The sequence below is a fragment of the Martes martes genome (assembly GCF_963455335.1).
Source record: "Martes martes genome assembly, chromosome: 16".
NCBI classification, from domain to species: domain Eukaryota; kingdom Metazoa; phylum Chordata; class Mammalia; order Carnivora; family Mustelidae; genus Martes; species Martes martes.
In genome coordinates, this window is record NC_137904.1 from 28937366 (window position 1) to 28952192 (window position 14827).

The following is a 14827-nucleotide window of genomic DNA, read 5'->3' on the forward strand; positions in this document are numbered from 1 at the left end:
ACATGGAAATCAAGAAGCAAGAATATACCATTTTTTTTTTGCCAGGCTCCTACGTGAGACTTGAGACCTGTCCATGTTCTCAGGGGTTGGCTGGGGCGGACGGGTATGATTCTGTATCTGGTCCCTACTGTCTTTGTAACGATCATGGCTAAGTCAGGACCTTGGACCTGCTGTTCACTAATTGCTGTGCTCTTTCCTCCCAACCGCCTTTTAGAATGTGCGCAGTTCAGTTCCTCTCTTGAACTCCAAGGATCCTATAGATAGAATCATCGAGTTTGTTCCCACGAAGGCCCCATATGATCCTCGATGGATGCTAGCAGGCCGACCTCACCCAAGTAGGTATATATTGGAGGGTCCATTAGTACCCTGGCCCTCAGGCTGTCGGTCTTCCATTTAATCACTAACCAATTCCTGCACGATAGTATGTGAAAAGTACGGGAGACATATCTTTAAAACAGCTCTCTGAAGATCAAGGTGGAAAATCCTTCAAGAACAAATGAGAACCAAATGAAATTAGATGTATAAGTCAGTCACTGAGGCACACGCAGGGCTGTCACTAATATATTTCTTCTGTTAATTCTGTTATTAAAGCACTTATTACTTAATGGGTTCAAAGACTTTAAAACAGTTAAATCTAAGCAGTAAACGCATAGAATCTTTGACCGTCTAGTCTCTGTAAACAGAGATTAATCAGATCAATTTTAGAAAAGATATTTGACCCTCCAGTGTGGAACGTGACTACACTCTTCTCAACAAGCTATTTCCAAGCATCCACCCTGCATATACCCTTCTTTTCTTATGACATCGGTGAAAATACTGGTACTTGCTTTAGTTATTAATGTCAGGTTACCTTATAAGATCATTATTCATTAAGAGATTGCCCAGAACTCTTAGTTTTATAAATAGATCGAGTAAGAACAAACCCTCCCCTCATGTTCATCTAATATATCAATCTGTCTTATGGCTGATTTTACCTAACTTTGAAACAAAAACACAGCAGAAAAAAAGTAGGGGCTCCAGGTAAGGTGAATGTACATTCTTGTTTGTCGGTCTATTAGGCTGATTTAACAAACTTTACTTATCAGGTGGTTCTTTTGTGAAGCTCCAAATCCCCCTGCTACATTTTGAATCCATTTTTTTCAGGGTTTTTGAGAGGGTGTTTGTTCTTTTTCGCACGTTTATTTCAACTATAGCAAAGAAAGTGAGTGCAGAAGATAATTCATTTAATTTAAGAGTCACTGTGATTTTTTTTTTTAAGATTTTATTTATTTGTCAGAGAGAGAGCAAGAACGAGAGAGTGAGCGAGCACAAGCAAGGGGAGTGGCAGGCAAAGGGGGAATTAGGCTCCCTGCTGAGCAGGGAGCCCGATGTGGAACTGGATCCCAGGACCCTGGGATCGTGACCTGAGCCAAAGGCAGATGCTTAACCCACAGGCACCCAAGCGTCCCAAGAGTCACTGATTTTGTTGAAAGAAAAAAGAAGTCTGCATAAGGAAGACTTAAACCTCTGTCAGTACCTACTCTGAGCCACGTGGGGCTGCAAAGCACTTCCATATACATTATCTTATTGGGCTTACTACTTCTCAGAGATAAAAAGAGATTACCACTTTACAAGCTCAGAGAAGTTAAGTGATTTGTACAAGGTCACACAGCTATTACTTAGGAATTGGGGCTTAATCTATAGCACAACTACAGATAGTACAGAAAAATCACCAGAGGAATTTTAATTTAAAACTTTACCTGTTGTCTTTGATGCCTTTTCTTGTTGCTCTTAATAAAACTAGTTTTTCGGGGCGCCTGGGTGGCTCAGTGGGTTAAAGCCTCTGCCTTTGGCTCAGGTCATGATCCCAGGGTCCTCGGATCGAGCCCCGCATCGGGCTCTTTGCTCCGTGGAGAGCCTGCTTTCTCCTCTCTCTCTGCCTGCTTCTCTTCCTATTTGTGATCTCTGTCTGTCAAATAAATAAATAAAATCTTTTAAAAAAAAAAAAAAGAATAAATAAATAAAAAATAAAACTAGTTTTTCTACCCAGAAGAATCACCATAATCCCTATCTCTCATTTGTATGCCATGATTACAATAAGAACTATAATCATAAGATACCTGTCGGCCTTAAAATCCAGGACTTTTCTAGGAGAATTCAGAACAAGACTCTGTGAGTCTTCTCCTGGGAAATCATGGTAGGGGGTTGGGGGTGTATCTTAGCTGGCTTCTGAGTTCTACATCTGAACTGAACACAACCTGCTCTTTGGGGGTTGGGGGATGAAATCTACCTACACCAGCCGTGGCCCACCAGTGAGTACCCTCCCCCAGTTGACACACAAGGCAGGAGGGTTTGTTTGGTTTTTTTTAAAAGATTTTATTTATTTATTTGACAGACAGAGATCACAAGTAGGAAGAGAGGCAGGCAGAGAGAGAGGGGGAAGCAGGCTCCCTGCCAAGCAGAGAGCCCAATGCAGGGCTCCATCCCAGAACCCTGAGATCATGACCTGAGCTGAAGGCAGAGGCTTAACCCACTGAGACACCCAGGCACCCCAAGCCAGAAGGGTTTTTAAAGAAGAAAATTTTTCCATTTAAATGAATTCTGTTGTTCCAAATCATTATTATTGAAGTAAGAATCATAAAATGACCCAAGCATATGAGGTTAAGATTTCAGTATCCTGATCCACTTAGAAGTTTGATTTATGAACCTTCATCAGAATGTGAGCCCTCTTTCATGGGGTGAACAGATGTGTGTGTATGTAGGTAGGCATTATCCCGGCCATTATTAATGAGATCCGCAGCATAAAATGAAATTTGTGATAAACTAAGTTTTCTTTTTTTGGATAATATTTTTTCATCGACTCCCTAGCAATTCATCCTGCTGTCTCTGCAGCTAACAGTCGCTCCCAAATCGAGTGACTTCAGATTTTAATTTAGTGGAAGCGTTAAAGAAAGCAGATGATTCCCTGTGATAAGTTAAAGCAGATATCTTCTAGGTGAAAAGTTAAAGTCATTTATTAGAGGAGATAGTGCTGTGATATTCTTCAAACTGACGCCCAACACGAGACCAGAATCTAAACGATCAGCTTTGGGCTCGTGATAGAGAGATAATTTTGAAATGGATGATCACATTTTACACTGGGGCCATAGAGGCAAGGAATGTAGAACACAGTAATTACAAATTTAGTCTTGATAAAACACTCTCCATCCTGTTTAAGTCAGCAGAGGTTAGCTTGCTCGGATCTCCACTTTTAATTGGTTTTGGACTTGGGTTTTTAGGGGGCGGAGGGCCATGTTCAAATTAGAAGGATCACTGAGGAACCGTGAGCTGAGGGGCAAGCTAGGAAACAGTTATTTGCAGAAGCTTTTATGGGGCCTTGGTCAAACACGGATACCTGTGGAACAAAAGTTTTTTTCTTAACCTAAGATGTCGAAAGTTACGTGTCTTGCCAATGAAGGAAATTCTGTGTTCAGGGGAGGTTGATGACATTAGGTGTGTGCATCTTAACCATTATATTTTTGCTATGTGTCAAGAGTATATGGGCATGGCCCTTTCTATAGAAAGATTATACTTTTTCAGCTGTAAGTAAAGTGGATGTATCTTTCTGCTTTTCTAGCAGAGAAGCCAAGTCCCTTTTCTTTTCTGCAAATTTGGGTCCTTATCTGATCGTTAATAGTTATCATTGGCTGTCTTCAGCTTTCCATTAAAAAAAGTCAGTGGAATCAAACAAAATTGTAAGCTAAGTTTTAAAATAGAGACATTTTGAAAACACTTTAATGACTTGGCTGCCTTTTGACAAATGTTTGTAGTGTTTTGAAAAAAGCAAAGTTATTTATTTAAAAACATGCAAACTCTCTGCTAGCTGAACCCCATCGTTTAACAATAAATGATGCTTTTGCTGATAAATGATTCTTTTTATGCAGACTAGCAAATGAAATAGGAGATGATGTCTGAAGGCAGATGAGCGTTCAGCTGCCTAACGCCTGCATCTATTATAATATGGTTAAAAACAACAACAAATGCCCCAGAACAATCCCCCACATCCAACCTCAGATTTGCCAGTTCCAGTGCATTTTCAATAAGATTGATGATCTTTATTCTCTCTTTGTTCTTTTTCTTTCTCTTCTGTAGCCCAGAAAGGTCAGTGGTTGAGTGGATTTTTTGACTATGGATCTTTCTCAGAGATCATGCAACCCTGGGCCCAGACTGTGGTGGTTGGCAGAGCCAGGTAAGAGCTCTTCTGTTTTGGAAGCTCTTCTTCCTCCCAACTAAAAACAGGAAAGAAACAGGCCATGACTATAGAGATTTGGGGGGACAGGTAGGTTTTTTTTTTTTTTTTTTTTTTGGTGGTGGTGGTGGTCGTCGTCGTTTTTTTTGTTTTTGTTTTGTTTTTGTTTTTAACCAATAATGTTCTCTTTGTCTAAACTTCCTAAGAATATTGGATTATAGTCATGCCCAAGGCAGCATAACTGGAGCACTGGTTCCCAATAGTCATTTACTGTGTCACTTCAGCGATGCGTTTGATCTGAAGTCTGGTTTTGACATTTCCTTTTTACAACCCTGAAAGAAAAGCTCTTCGAGGGCTGTAAAACCCAAATACAATAGCCATAGCCCACTGGTGACCTTCCCCTTCCCCAAAGACCATTTTCTTTCCAAGGAAGGTGACAAATGAATCAGACTCATCTACCTTGCCATGTAACCCAAAGATCTATGTAACCTAGAAGAAGTTCCTTCCTGGCATCAAGATTATTTAAGTATAGCAAATGCACACGATACTGGCTTATCATCAGATTTGAATTGCAAAGAAAGAAGTTTACCTGAAACAGAAATGAGTAAAATAAACTGGAATAGATTTGCCAGGCTACCTATATTTTTCAAATGGGAAATTGAAGTTTCTATTAAATTTTAATACCCACTCTAAGAAGTGCTTCACTCAACAGCCAGCTCTGCACGAAATAATCTGTAGCACTCGCTGTAACGAGCACCTGCCAAGGCTGATCTTAATCTCGTTCTGCACTGCAGAGACATGCTGCCCTAGGGACCCACATCTGGAGCTCACCTTCCTCTCGGGGGCAATCAGTTTTCCTTATCTTGGTGAAAAGTGGCACCTGCTCAAGATTCTCAAACATGCCACATTGGGTTGAGATTTAGATTCTAGCCTTGAAAATAATTCTAGGCTTTGTGGTTCTCTCAGTACAGCAGGTCAGCATGTCTCATGCTGCCAATGACAAGGAGCCATCAGATGGCAAATCCAACAGACAGGATCTTCCACTGTGACTCTGAATAAGAGTCAGGCCTGGAGTTAGCCCAGACCGAAACTCACAGGGGACTAGCTCCCGTTTTCTCTCACGTCTCAGGTCTTCTACCTTCACCACAGGCTTCTGGGGCTTTTGGGGCCCAGGAGAACTATTCTTTGTGCCTCGTAAAATTCCTACTGTGAGTGGGGGGTGGCGGGTGCACTAGGGAGAGAGCCCTCCTACCCAGGATCTATCGGTTTGTTATGGGGGGCCCTCACATCACACTCAGACCAACTTTTTTGAAAATTTGTCTGTTACCTATGCTGCTTCAGTCTTCCTGTCTGTTAAAAACGTGACAGATTTTAAGCCTCTGAAAGCGAAACCCTTGTTAAGGTCTTTAAGATCCTCCCACGGGAAACGAGAATAATGCTTTACACTTATGATTGGAAGAAAAGGGATTGTTCTGTGAGCAAGATCAGTCAAGCTTGGCTTTAGTTAGCTCTGCCATTGTTTATTGCAACACTCACTCTGACTTCTTCCTTTCTTTCCATCTGATGAGTTCTGGGCTTCTTACTCCAAACACATACACATGCTCACAAGTATATAAAACACAAATGGAGCTAGCTTCTTTCAAAAGCAATGGCATTTCGAGAAATAAATATAAATGTATTCTTCTGGGATTGTTACTGTAAGTGCTGCCAAAACTCATCTTTGGTATGTATGTTTGGAATATGTGTGCTATTGGCTGTAAATTGTCTTTTATTATTCCATGGCACCTTGTCCAGGGACACACTATAAAACAAGATGTAGCATCTTCATGTGCTAGCCTGATAAAATTTATATGAAGTATAATAGAAAACAGAAGTTGTTCTGAGCTGTTTTCAAGTTCAATAAATAACTGTAATACTCGGATAAAGATGTTCTTTATTAGGTCACATGGGCCCTAATATATAAGTTATAAGTTACCGATTTAGGGTGGCTTTTGCAATTACAAGTTTCCAGTTGGATTGTTAATCATTGTGAACAGAAATATTTCTAAACCCTCCTGTGTACCTCCTGCTCGTTGTCTGGTTGTCTAGAGGGCTTTTGATTCTGATTCAGTGCAGGCAAGTGACAAGGGGGTGGGTGGTCCCCACTCAGGCCCCTGTCAGGCCTCTTGCAATGACAAGAATACATTTCCAGTAGCCAGTGTGACAACCAAAGACCATCCTTCATGGAAAAGTTTGTTATGGAGATGCTGGGGGAATGAGAGACTATAACCCATCCCAGCCTCGGCCCCAAGGAATGCAGCTGAGAAAGTGAAGAGTGAATCACATTTTCCAGAGTAAGGACTCACCCTGTACCTGCAGCTACTGCTCCCCCTCCCCCCACTTTCACCCTCTCTCCCGTTCTTCCTGATTTTTACCAGGAAATCTTTTTGAGGACCAAGCTGAGAGGGGATCGTGCAGCATCTGTGCAGCAGAGGCTTTGAGCTCCTGAAGAGTTTTTTAAATTAACATATGTTGGCGATTAAATGCATACTTTCAATACAGATCACCTATTTCACCAAGAGTAATGACTGCAAGTTATCCCTGTGCTACTGCTCTTTTTCAGTGAAAGAGAAAGTTGAGGGCTTATTTAACCACCTCTGTACCCTTGGCACGTATTTTTCATCATCTCCATAACACACCTACACATCCCCCCCCACCAAAAAATACTCTGGACTTTTTATTAAAATAAAAATACTGTTGTGATAATAGTATAGTGGTCTTTATCCTTCAGATGCTGAAATATTTATAGACCAAATTATACACTTATTTCCTTCAAAATAACATGGGACTCACGGAGGGGAAAGTAGTTAGAAATGAAGATGCAACAAGACTGTCCAGGAGTTGATTATTGAAGATGGGTTTTGGATATACGGGATTCATAGTATTGCCCAGTGTAATTTCAGGCACCTCCCACCTCTCAGACCTTTTCCCTCTGTCTTCACCAAAGAGGTGCTCCAGAGTGAGCTGAGAAATTTCATTTGGCATCCACAGAAAAAGGTGTGTGCGTACGTGCATATGTGTGCACGCACACACATCTAGAATGTTGGGTCTAACTGCTGAGGCTCCCCTGGTACCTTGGTTTGAATTGATTATGTGGTGGAGGACAGGAGTGATTCTGAGAGTAGTGTTCTACCCCTAGAAGAGTCAGATTTCCCCGTTCTCTGTATTTGCAGTTTCCAGTCCCCCCCCCCCCCACACACCCCAATCTTTTGATATAGGGCTGGAAAAGAAATGACCAACTGTACTATTTACATGCTTTGAGTTCTTCTTTGGCTCATTTTTTGTAGGCTAGGAGGAATACCTGTGGGAGTAGTTGCCGTAGAAACCCGAACAGTGGAACTAAGTATCCCCGCCGATCCTGCAAACCTGGATTCTGAAGCCAAGGTTAGTAACCTCGAGTACCCTGTGCTTCTGTGCTCGGAGCTGGCTTTCCCTTCTGCACAGCCTGTGGATGTACTGGGGGCATTGCACACCACCATGTGCTCACTTTTAAGATGACTCTAAATGGACTACAAACTAAATTCTAACTGAAAAATTACTTAGGTCTTTATAGTGGTCTTGTTGATGCTAGAGAACAGTCTGGGTTCCTTGGGGAGGTAGTCTTCTGGAAGGCAGCTGAGGGCTCTTTGGTCCCAGATTCTCTGAACACACACATGGATGAGCTATTCTAGAATTAAGAAGTCTGCCTTAATGGCAAATGTGAACACCACCACTCATCTTCGTTTTAAAAGAGTAGATTATATTTTTCACATCCTGACAAGGGTCAGAAGATGAGGGGTGGGAGAGACCAGGAAAGAGGTTACTCAGCAATGTCATATCAGGTGTCTGTTGACCAACCATAGTCCAGAGAAAGCTTGTACTAAGCACAGAGGAGAGAGGACTGGAGACTGTGTACAGTGAGCTTGTTCTGAGGACTAGTGTAGTTGAGTGACTTCAAGTTGCCTTCAGGAAGTCTACAATGAGGATTCCCAAGGCTGCATTCTTCCATTAGAAGCAGTAAGGTTTCCTCCTTCTGACTGAGGAGTGATGGTGTAATCAGGACTAAAAAGGAATATTCAACAAAGTCAAAGATCCAGGATCCTTTCTTCTTTTTGAATTCAAAGATGATCCTCTTGATGAACAACAGCGGTTTTTTGGTTGGTCAGTTTGGTTGAGTTTTTAAAGTAAACAAGTAAAACCTTGTTCACCTTGCAGAAATTCCCCCTCAAACTCTGTTGTTAATTGTGTCTTCCTTTTTGACTTTCCCCAATAGATAATCCAGCAGGCTGGCCAGGTTTGGTTTCCAGACTCTGCGTTTAAGACCTATCAGGCTATCAAGGACTTCAACCGTGAAGGGCTGCCTCTGATGGTCTTTGCCAACTGGAGAGGCTTCTCTGGTGGAATGAAAGGTGACTGGCCTGGCTCTGGGCTGGAGGGGCAGAACTGTTTCCCCAGAACTTTCCAGACTGGGAGGGAGGGTTTATACTGGGCAGAACCAATGGGTATCCTTACAGCCCGTCACGCTAGGCTTTTCAGGGATTATACTTTCTCTGAAATAAGTCTTCTGAGTTGCAGCTTGAGTGGGGAAAATACTGTGTGCTTTTCAGTTCGGTGCAGAATTTCAGAACAGTCTACTGGTGTGATCTAGATGGGCTGCTGTTGTGGATTTAGCTTTCGCAGGTGAACGATAGACTGTTCTGATGGTCCTGGGGAACTATGATTGTGCTAGCCTCTGTCCCTCTTGGCATATTCTTTGTTGATGCTAATGCTCTAACGCTCTATTGTGACTGAGGTAGATACTGAAATTAGCTTTCACCAGAAGAAAACGAACAAATTCTGTCTGAGAAGCTGTTCTTTGTGGTAATTTGTGGTGTATTTTATTATTATCCAGCAAGAGCCCTGGGCCTGTGGCTCCAGCATATTAAACCATTGTCATACAGGCTCTGTTCTGTGCCATGGGAATTGCTTAGTGATGTAGGGAGCTAGTATCACCATTTACTGAGAATTCTCCCTGTGCAGAGCCACTGTGGATGGTTCAGGAGAGCCAAAAAACCTGTTCTCCCTCTTACAGCAGCGAAGTTCTCTCTCCAATGGCCAGAGCTTCATGACCATGTGGAAACCAGAGACGACCTACCAGCAGGGGATGAATACACTGGTCAACGTCAACTTTGTTCACTGGGGGAGAACTCAGGGTTCTGAAGTAATAGAATGAGTTAGGGGAATGGAAGGAGGGAGGAGTTGGCAATGTTGGAGTAGAGTAGTTAGCGATAAGGATTTACAAAATATGAAACAGTGAACCCAGAAATAGCTTGGGGCAAGAGCACCTCTCCCTGCGAGGGAGGAGAAGCCTGAGACAGTTACCCTTTTATAGATTATCAGCTGTGTGTGAAGAAAGATTAGAGCCTTGTGCGAATAACTTTCCCTTAATCTGGCTCGGGAAAGCCCTGGATGGCCAGGCTTCCCTGGCAAAATACAGAAGACTAAGGTGGTTTTTCTTTTCTTTTTTAAAGCTGCAAAGTTCCCTTTTGCCCATATTTTAGAGAACTACCACATTTTGCGCTTTTCTTGAGGGAGACTTGGACTGTACATGCAAATTAATGTTTATATACTTTTATAGACTCTCAGGTGGATTATTTTATGACGAAGAGAATAAATCAGTGAAAATGCTGTGCGATGTTGAAAATATAGGTTAAACAAGTCAGTTCTGCACATTTTTATTGAGTTCCTATGTGCAAGGAACTCTGCTAGCTACTTCTGAGAAAACAAAACTGAGTCAGAGACAGACATTGCCTCAAGGAGTCAAGAAAAAGGTTTTGAACAAAATACTACAGTGTTCAAAGAGTATGATATTATACTGAAGTTTGGTCCCCCCCCCCCCCCGCCCCTGGAGGAGGCACGTGAAAGCCCTTTCATTCATATATGTGAGATTTGTTTCACATCCAATTTCACTTGATCCCAGATTTCTTAGCTGTAAGATTTACATTAAGGCGGGGCACCTGGGTGGCTCAGTCAGTTAAGCCACTGCCTTCTGCTCTGCCTGGTCTGCCTGGGATCCAGCCCCACATTGGGCTTCCCGCTCAGCAGGGAGTCTGCTTCTCCCTCTCCCTCTGCCCCTCCCCCCAGCTCGTGTGTGGGCGCATGTGCGCGTGCTTTCTCTCTCTCTCTGCTCTCTTTCTCAAATAAATAAAATCTTTAAAAAACAAACAAACAACAACAACAAAAGATTTACATTAAGACTTAGAGAAGGCAATGCTAGTACTCCTTAGTTACCTCTCTTCCCAGGGGCTGTTGAGCTTTCACTCTTCCGGACATTACTTAGGAGTAAGCCAGCCTGGCTCTTTTGTCCTAAGGAGTCCAGAGTTCAGAAGTTTGCTGCTTGTAGGAAGACTTCAACTCTGCTGCATGTTCTGGCTCAGGCCCAGATTGGCTGCTAGCCATGTAAGAATAACAACAACAATTAAGATTTGTTGAGCTCCTTTCACCAGAAACCCTGCTAACCATTTTACATGCATTATTGTACGTAATCATCACAACAAGCCCTTCTAAGGGGTAAGCTATATTATTTATCGGCGTTTTACATACATTGAGACTTAGGTTAAGTAAATTTTCCAAGATCATTTAGATCTGGGAGGGGAACGCAGATCTGTCTGGCTTCCTGTAACAGTTGGCAGAGTTTAGAGCCTAGGACCAAGCCAGCTCTACTAGAACATCTCTAGAATAGACTGTATCAGTTCCTGAGGAAGTTATTAGCCACCTACATGCCCTCTGCTTTGAAGTTGTCCTTGTCTATTGTGACAAGAAATGTTAAGAGTTAAGATAGGAGTTGTTTATTTATTTATTTATTTTACTGCAGCAAATACACATAATATTTATCATTTTAACCATCTGTAAGTGTATAATTCAGTGGCATTAAATATATTCACAGCATTACGTAACTGTCAGCATTAAATATACCCCAAACCTTTTCATCATCCCTGACATAAAATCTGTACCCGTTAAACAATAATTTCCCCCATCCCCCTTCTCCCCTGCCCCTGGTCAAAAATGAGTTACTGGCCCGATACAGACCAGGGCCAGTTCTGCCTTCGCTGCTGCATCCGTTCACACATCACTTAAGAAAAATAAGCTTTGGGGAAGATAGAGATCAGTGTGAACATAGGAGGGGAAAGAACATCGCCTTTCACATTTACATACAGGTCAGGATGTTTTCTACATATTATCTCATGTAAAGGGACCTAAGCTGAGAGTCATTCCATATCCCTTGGGGAGATGTTTGCAGTTTTGGTTTCAATACTGGCTGGGGATTATGCAGGGAGGGAAAATAAACAATTATGCCATCCCTCAGTGCACACAAACACACAGCCAGGAGCCGACTGCACTGTGGGTAAAATGACTCCAAAATTGTGTGTAATGAGTAGGAAAAGATTAGAGACAGCTCTTGCTATGCTGAAAATTGACATTAGTGGAGGGAAAAAAAAAAAACTCTTTACTAGTCAGCCTAGGAGGTCTAATTCGAGCAGTAAAAATATAAATAAATAAATAAAAGTATGTCAAGATGGTATTGGTAGCTTTTTTCCCAATGAGTTCTATCTGGCCGGAAGGCTATTCAGCATAATGCAAAATTAAATTATAAAAACTGGCTGAATATTTAGATGGAAGAGCCATTTGGAAGCAGTTTATTTAGACGAACCGGCAATGACCCACAACAGGGAGACATCAAGCGTGAAATTTACTAGAAATTAGCACCAGGGTCCCAGCCTCAGCATGAATAGCTTGATAGGATGCAAATCCCAGTGATATTAAGCTGCTTCACTGCTGGTGCTACAGGGTCACTCTCAGTTGGCTTTTCATGTTATACGTATTATTTTTTCCTGGGACAGGTTATAAATAACAATAAAAAAAACATTTATTGAAAACTTTAACTGGAATGAAAGTCTATTTTAAAGTCTCTGATTACTTGGTTGTCGAAATACTGTGTCAGCCGGCCATAATGAACTGATGGGACACGTTATGTATATGCAGCTTGTGTACGTCTAATGTTTGCCTTCAGCTTCTAACGGATAATCTCGCCCCAAGCCAATAAGATCTGTTCCAGTTTCCGGTGTATGGGGCACTGTGGAAACACCCTACCAGTCTGCTCCCTTGTTTGGTACATGTGGCTGCCACGGTTTATCCGTGTTGTGTAACAATGAAGGCCCTAGGCAGGGTGGGCGCCTGGATGCTGAGAACACACTGGAAAGGCTGTGTGATCATATGCAGATGTGCTTTGCTCCTAGTGCTTAGGAAGTGCCAAGCCCCCGCCTCTCCACTGACGAACCTATCGGTATTTTCCATTCTCAGTTGCCTTTCTCATGGCCTGAGAATTGAGAATCAGCATATGCATAACTTTAAAATTCCCTAGACTGATGTCTAGCCTAAAGCCTTGGGGATACACTCTCCCCTGCTACTCTTGGCTGTCCTTTTGCTCTGTCTCAAAGAGGAAGGGATTTCAAACAGATGTGTGTCAGACTGTTGCCAGGTGCATCAACCTGCCTTTCAAGAGGGTGGTTTGGGGGTGCTGTGATTCGTTGTGGAGCATGTTGTTTGTACGGTTTGTTTCGTGTGTGTCCGTTTATATTTTAACAGCCTTTGTTGCTTTTGGGTGTTATGATGGTTGGATTGCGGGTGTGTTGGTGTTGCAGGTTAGATGGAGGCATTGTTTTCAGTCCAAGCTTGTTGGCTTTAATGAAGCCTGATGCCCCTTCACTCCTCACAGTCATGGACCCTGGAGATAATTGCTTAGCAGTCAGATCCAAGCCCTTCACATAGCTGGTAGGGTCATCAGTACGATTTCTGACTTTTCTGAACACACAAAAAAATCCAGGCAAAATTTACAAATCTTCAGTCATTTATTCCAGTCTCTTTTCTGGTTTTTATTTTACTTAGCCATTGTGTCAGATGCTGGAAAGCAGGTTTCCTCAGCCTCATGCTCTTCCCTCCCAGTGAAAATGAGGTCACAGAAAGTGGATTTCAGAGCCCAAGAGATCTGGGTTTGAATTTTACCTCTGCCTTTTATTCACTTATTTAACTAAGCCTCAGTTCACTCACTTATAACATGGATGTAAGAACATGACTTCCTGATGATTAAACAAGTCATCTGTGTGTGTATGTGAAATCATGCTCCATGGTACACAGCAGACTAGCCATGGGGATGAAAAGAAGAGACCAAGGTTCATTTCCCAACAGCAAAAGGTGCACACACACACAGCTTCCTCCCAAACAAACTGCATATCCTACGAACTTGAGTTTTTAGAACTTAAATAAGTGGGCGTACATTTCAAATCAAGTCCATGCTTGCTTTCTGGGGGCTGGGTCTGTTCATCATAGGTGGTACAGACAGATTTCAGTATACATATATCTTCAACAAACAGAAGTGAGGGAAGAGGTTGGAAACTGTCTTCATTTACCTCTACCTTACTTTTTCCTCTTTCACCCAGGATGACTTTGTGTGCTGTTTTCTACTGCTTTGCTTTCTCCTTTTACCCGCCTTCCATTTCTTCTCTACACACGATACCACCGAGGGCCACTCCTTTCTGTTACTTGTTCTGAGACTGAGACTGTACTCTTGGCAGCACTGAAAAATGTACTGCTAATTACACAATTATTTTATTATGTAGCACTGGTTGAAATATCCACTAAAGAATTAATTTAGTTAAAATAATTTGAACTGAGCAATTATTTTCATAACCGCAGAATTAGCGTAAAGCGCTTAAAGTCCTTTATTCCCTGCTCTTCGTACAGCAGTTGTGTAATTAGCAGTAAATTTTTTTGGTCTTTGCTTTCCTCCCAAAGGAATAAATGTCTTTGCTCTGATCATATATACAGAGTATGTGACCATACACATTCCTCATAGAGAAGGGAATTTTTCCTTGGAGCAACTTCTGAGTTTTTGGAGTTTCTGAAGTCGTTACAGAGAGGCCAGGCCCAGCGATGGAGAGAGGCACATACTTTGCGGTGAACTGTGTTCACTGATGGTTTGTATAGAGAGAGCCATTTTTACTTTGGAGAAGGTGGCAGTTTAATTTGCCAGTAACTACAATGAAAGCAATTTCTATTTGGGTTTGCTCTTAACTTGCTGAAAAATGCTTCTTTGCTTTGGATTTCCAGAATTGATTTATTCCAAATTGAGATCCTTGCTTTGATAGGAAGGTTTGAACTCCATTGAACCTGCTATTTGGTGTTTAGAAAGGATCCATTGTGCTTCCACTAAAGTGGTCATTAAACATCTGGAATCATAAACCTAAAACTTTGGCCCTGTGTAGACTTCAGGGAGCTAGGAGATGGGAAGAAGTCCATAAATTGTTGGGAAATAAGTAATAACGGCCGTACTTTCCAAGGACTTGCTTTACTTATGCACCAGGGTGCCTTTTCTTCAGGCTGCTCCTGGCCTTGGGAGGATTACAAAGTGTGCTCTTTAGCAAAATGAAGAGGTAGATCTTTTTTTTTTTTTTTTTTTTTGAGGTAGGTCTTCTTTTTATGTGGCTGTGTGATATTGCCAATAACTACATATATATTTTAAGGTTTTTTTCTCTCACTGATGCCCTGATAAAAATGCAACTGTTA

General features: G+C 42.0%; 1 protein-coding gene across 1 annotated transcript in view; it reads left to right on the plus strand.

Annotated features, from left to right (window-relative positions):
* ACACA (acetyl-CoA carboxylase alpha) overlaps positions 1-14827 on the plus strand; it is a 236320-nt gene that overhangs the window by 194819 nt on the left and 26674 nt on the right. Inside the window, 4 exon segments of the mRNA XM_080825443.1 lie at positions 215-335; positions 4111-4207; positions 7534-7630; positions 8499-8634. Coding sequence (XP_080681569.1) covers positions 215-335; positions 4111-4207; positions 7534-7630; positions 8499-8634 — 451 coding nt within the window.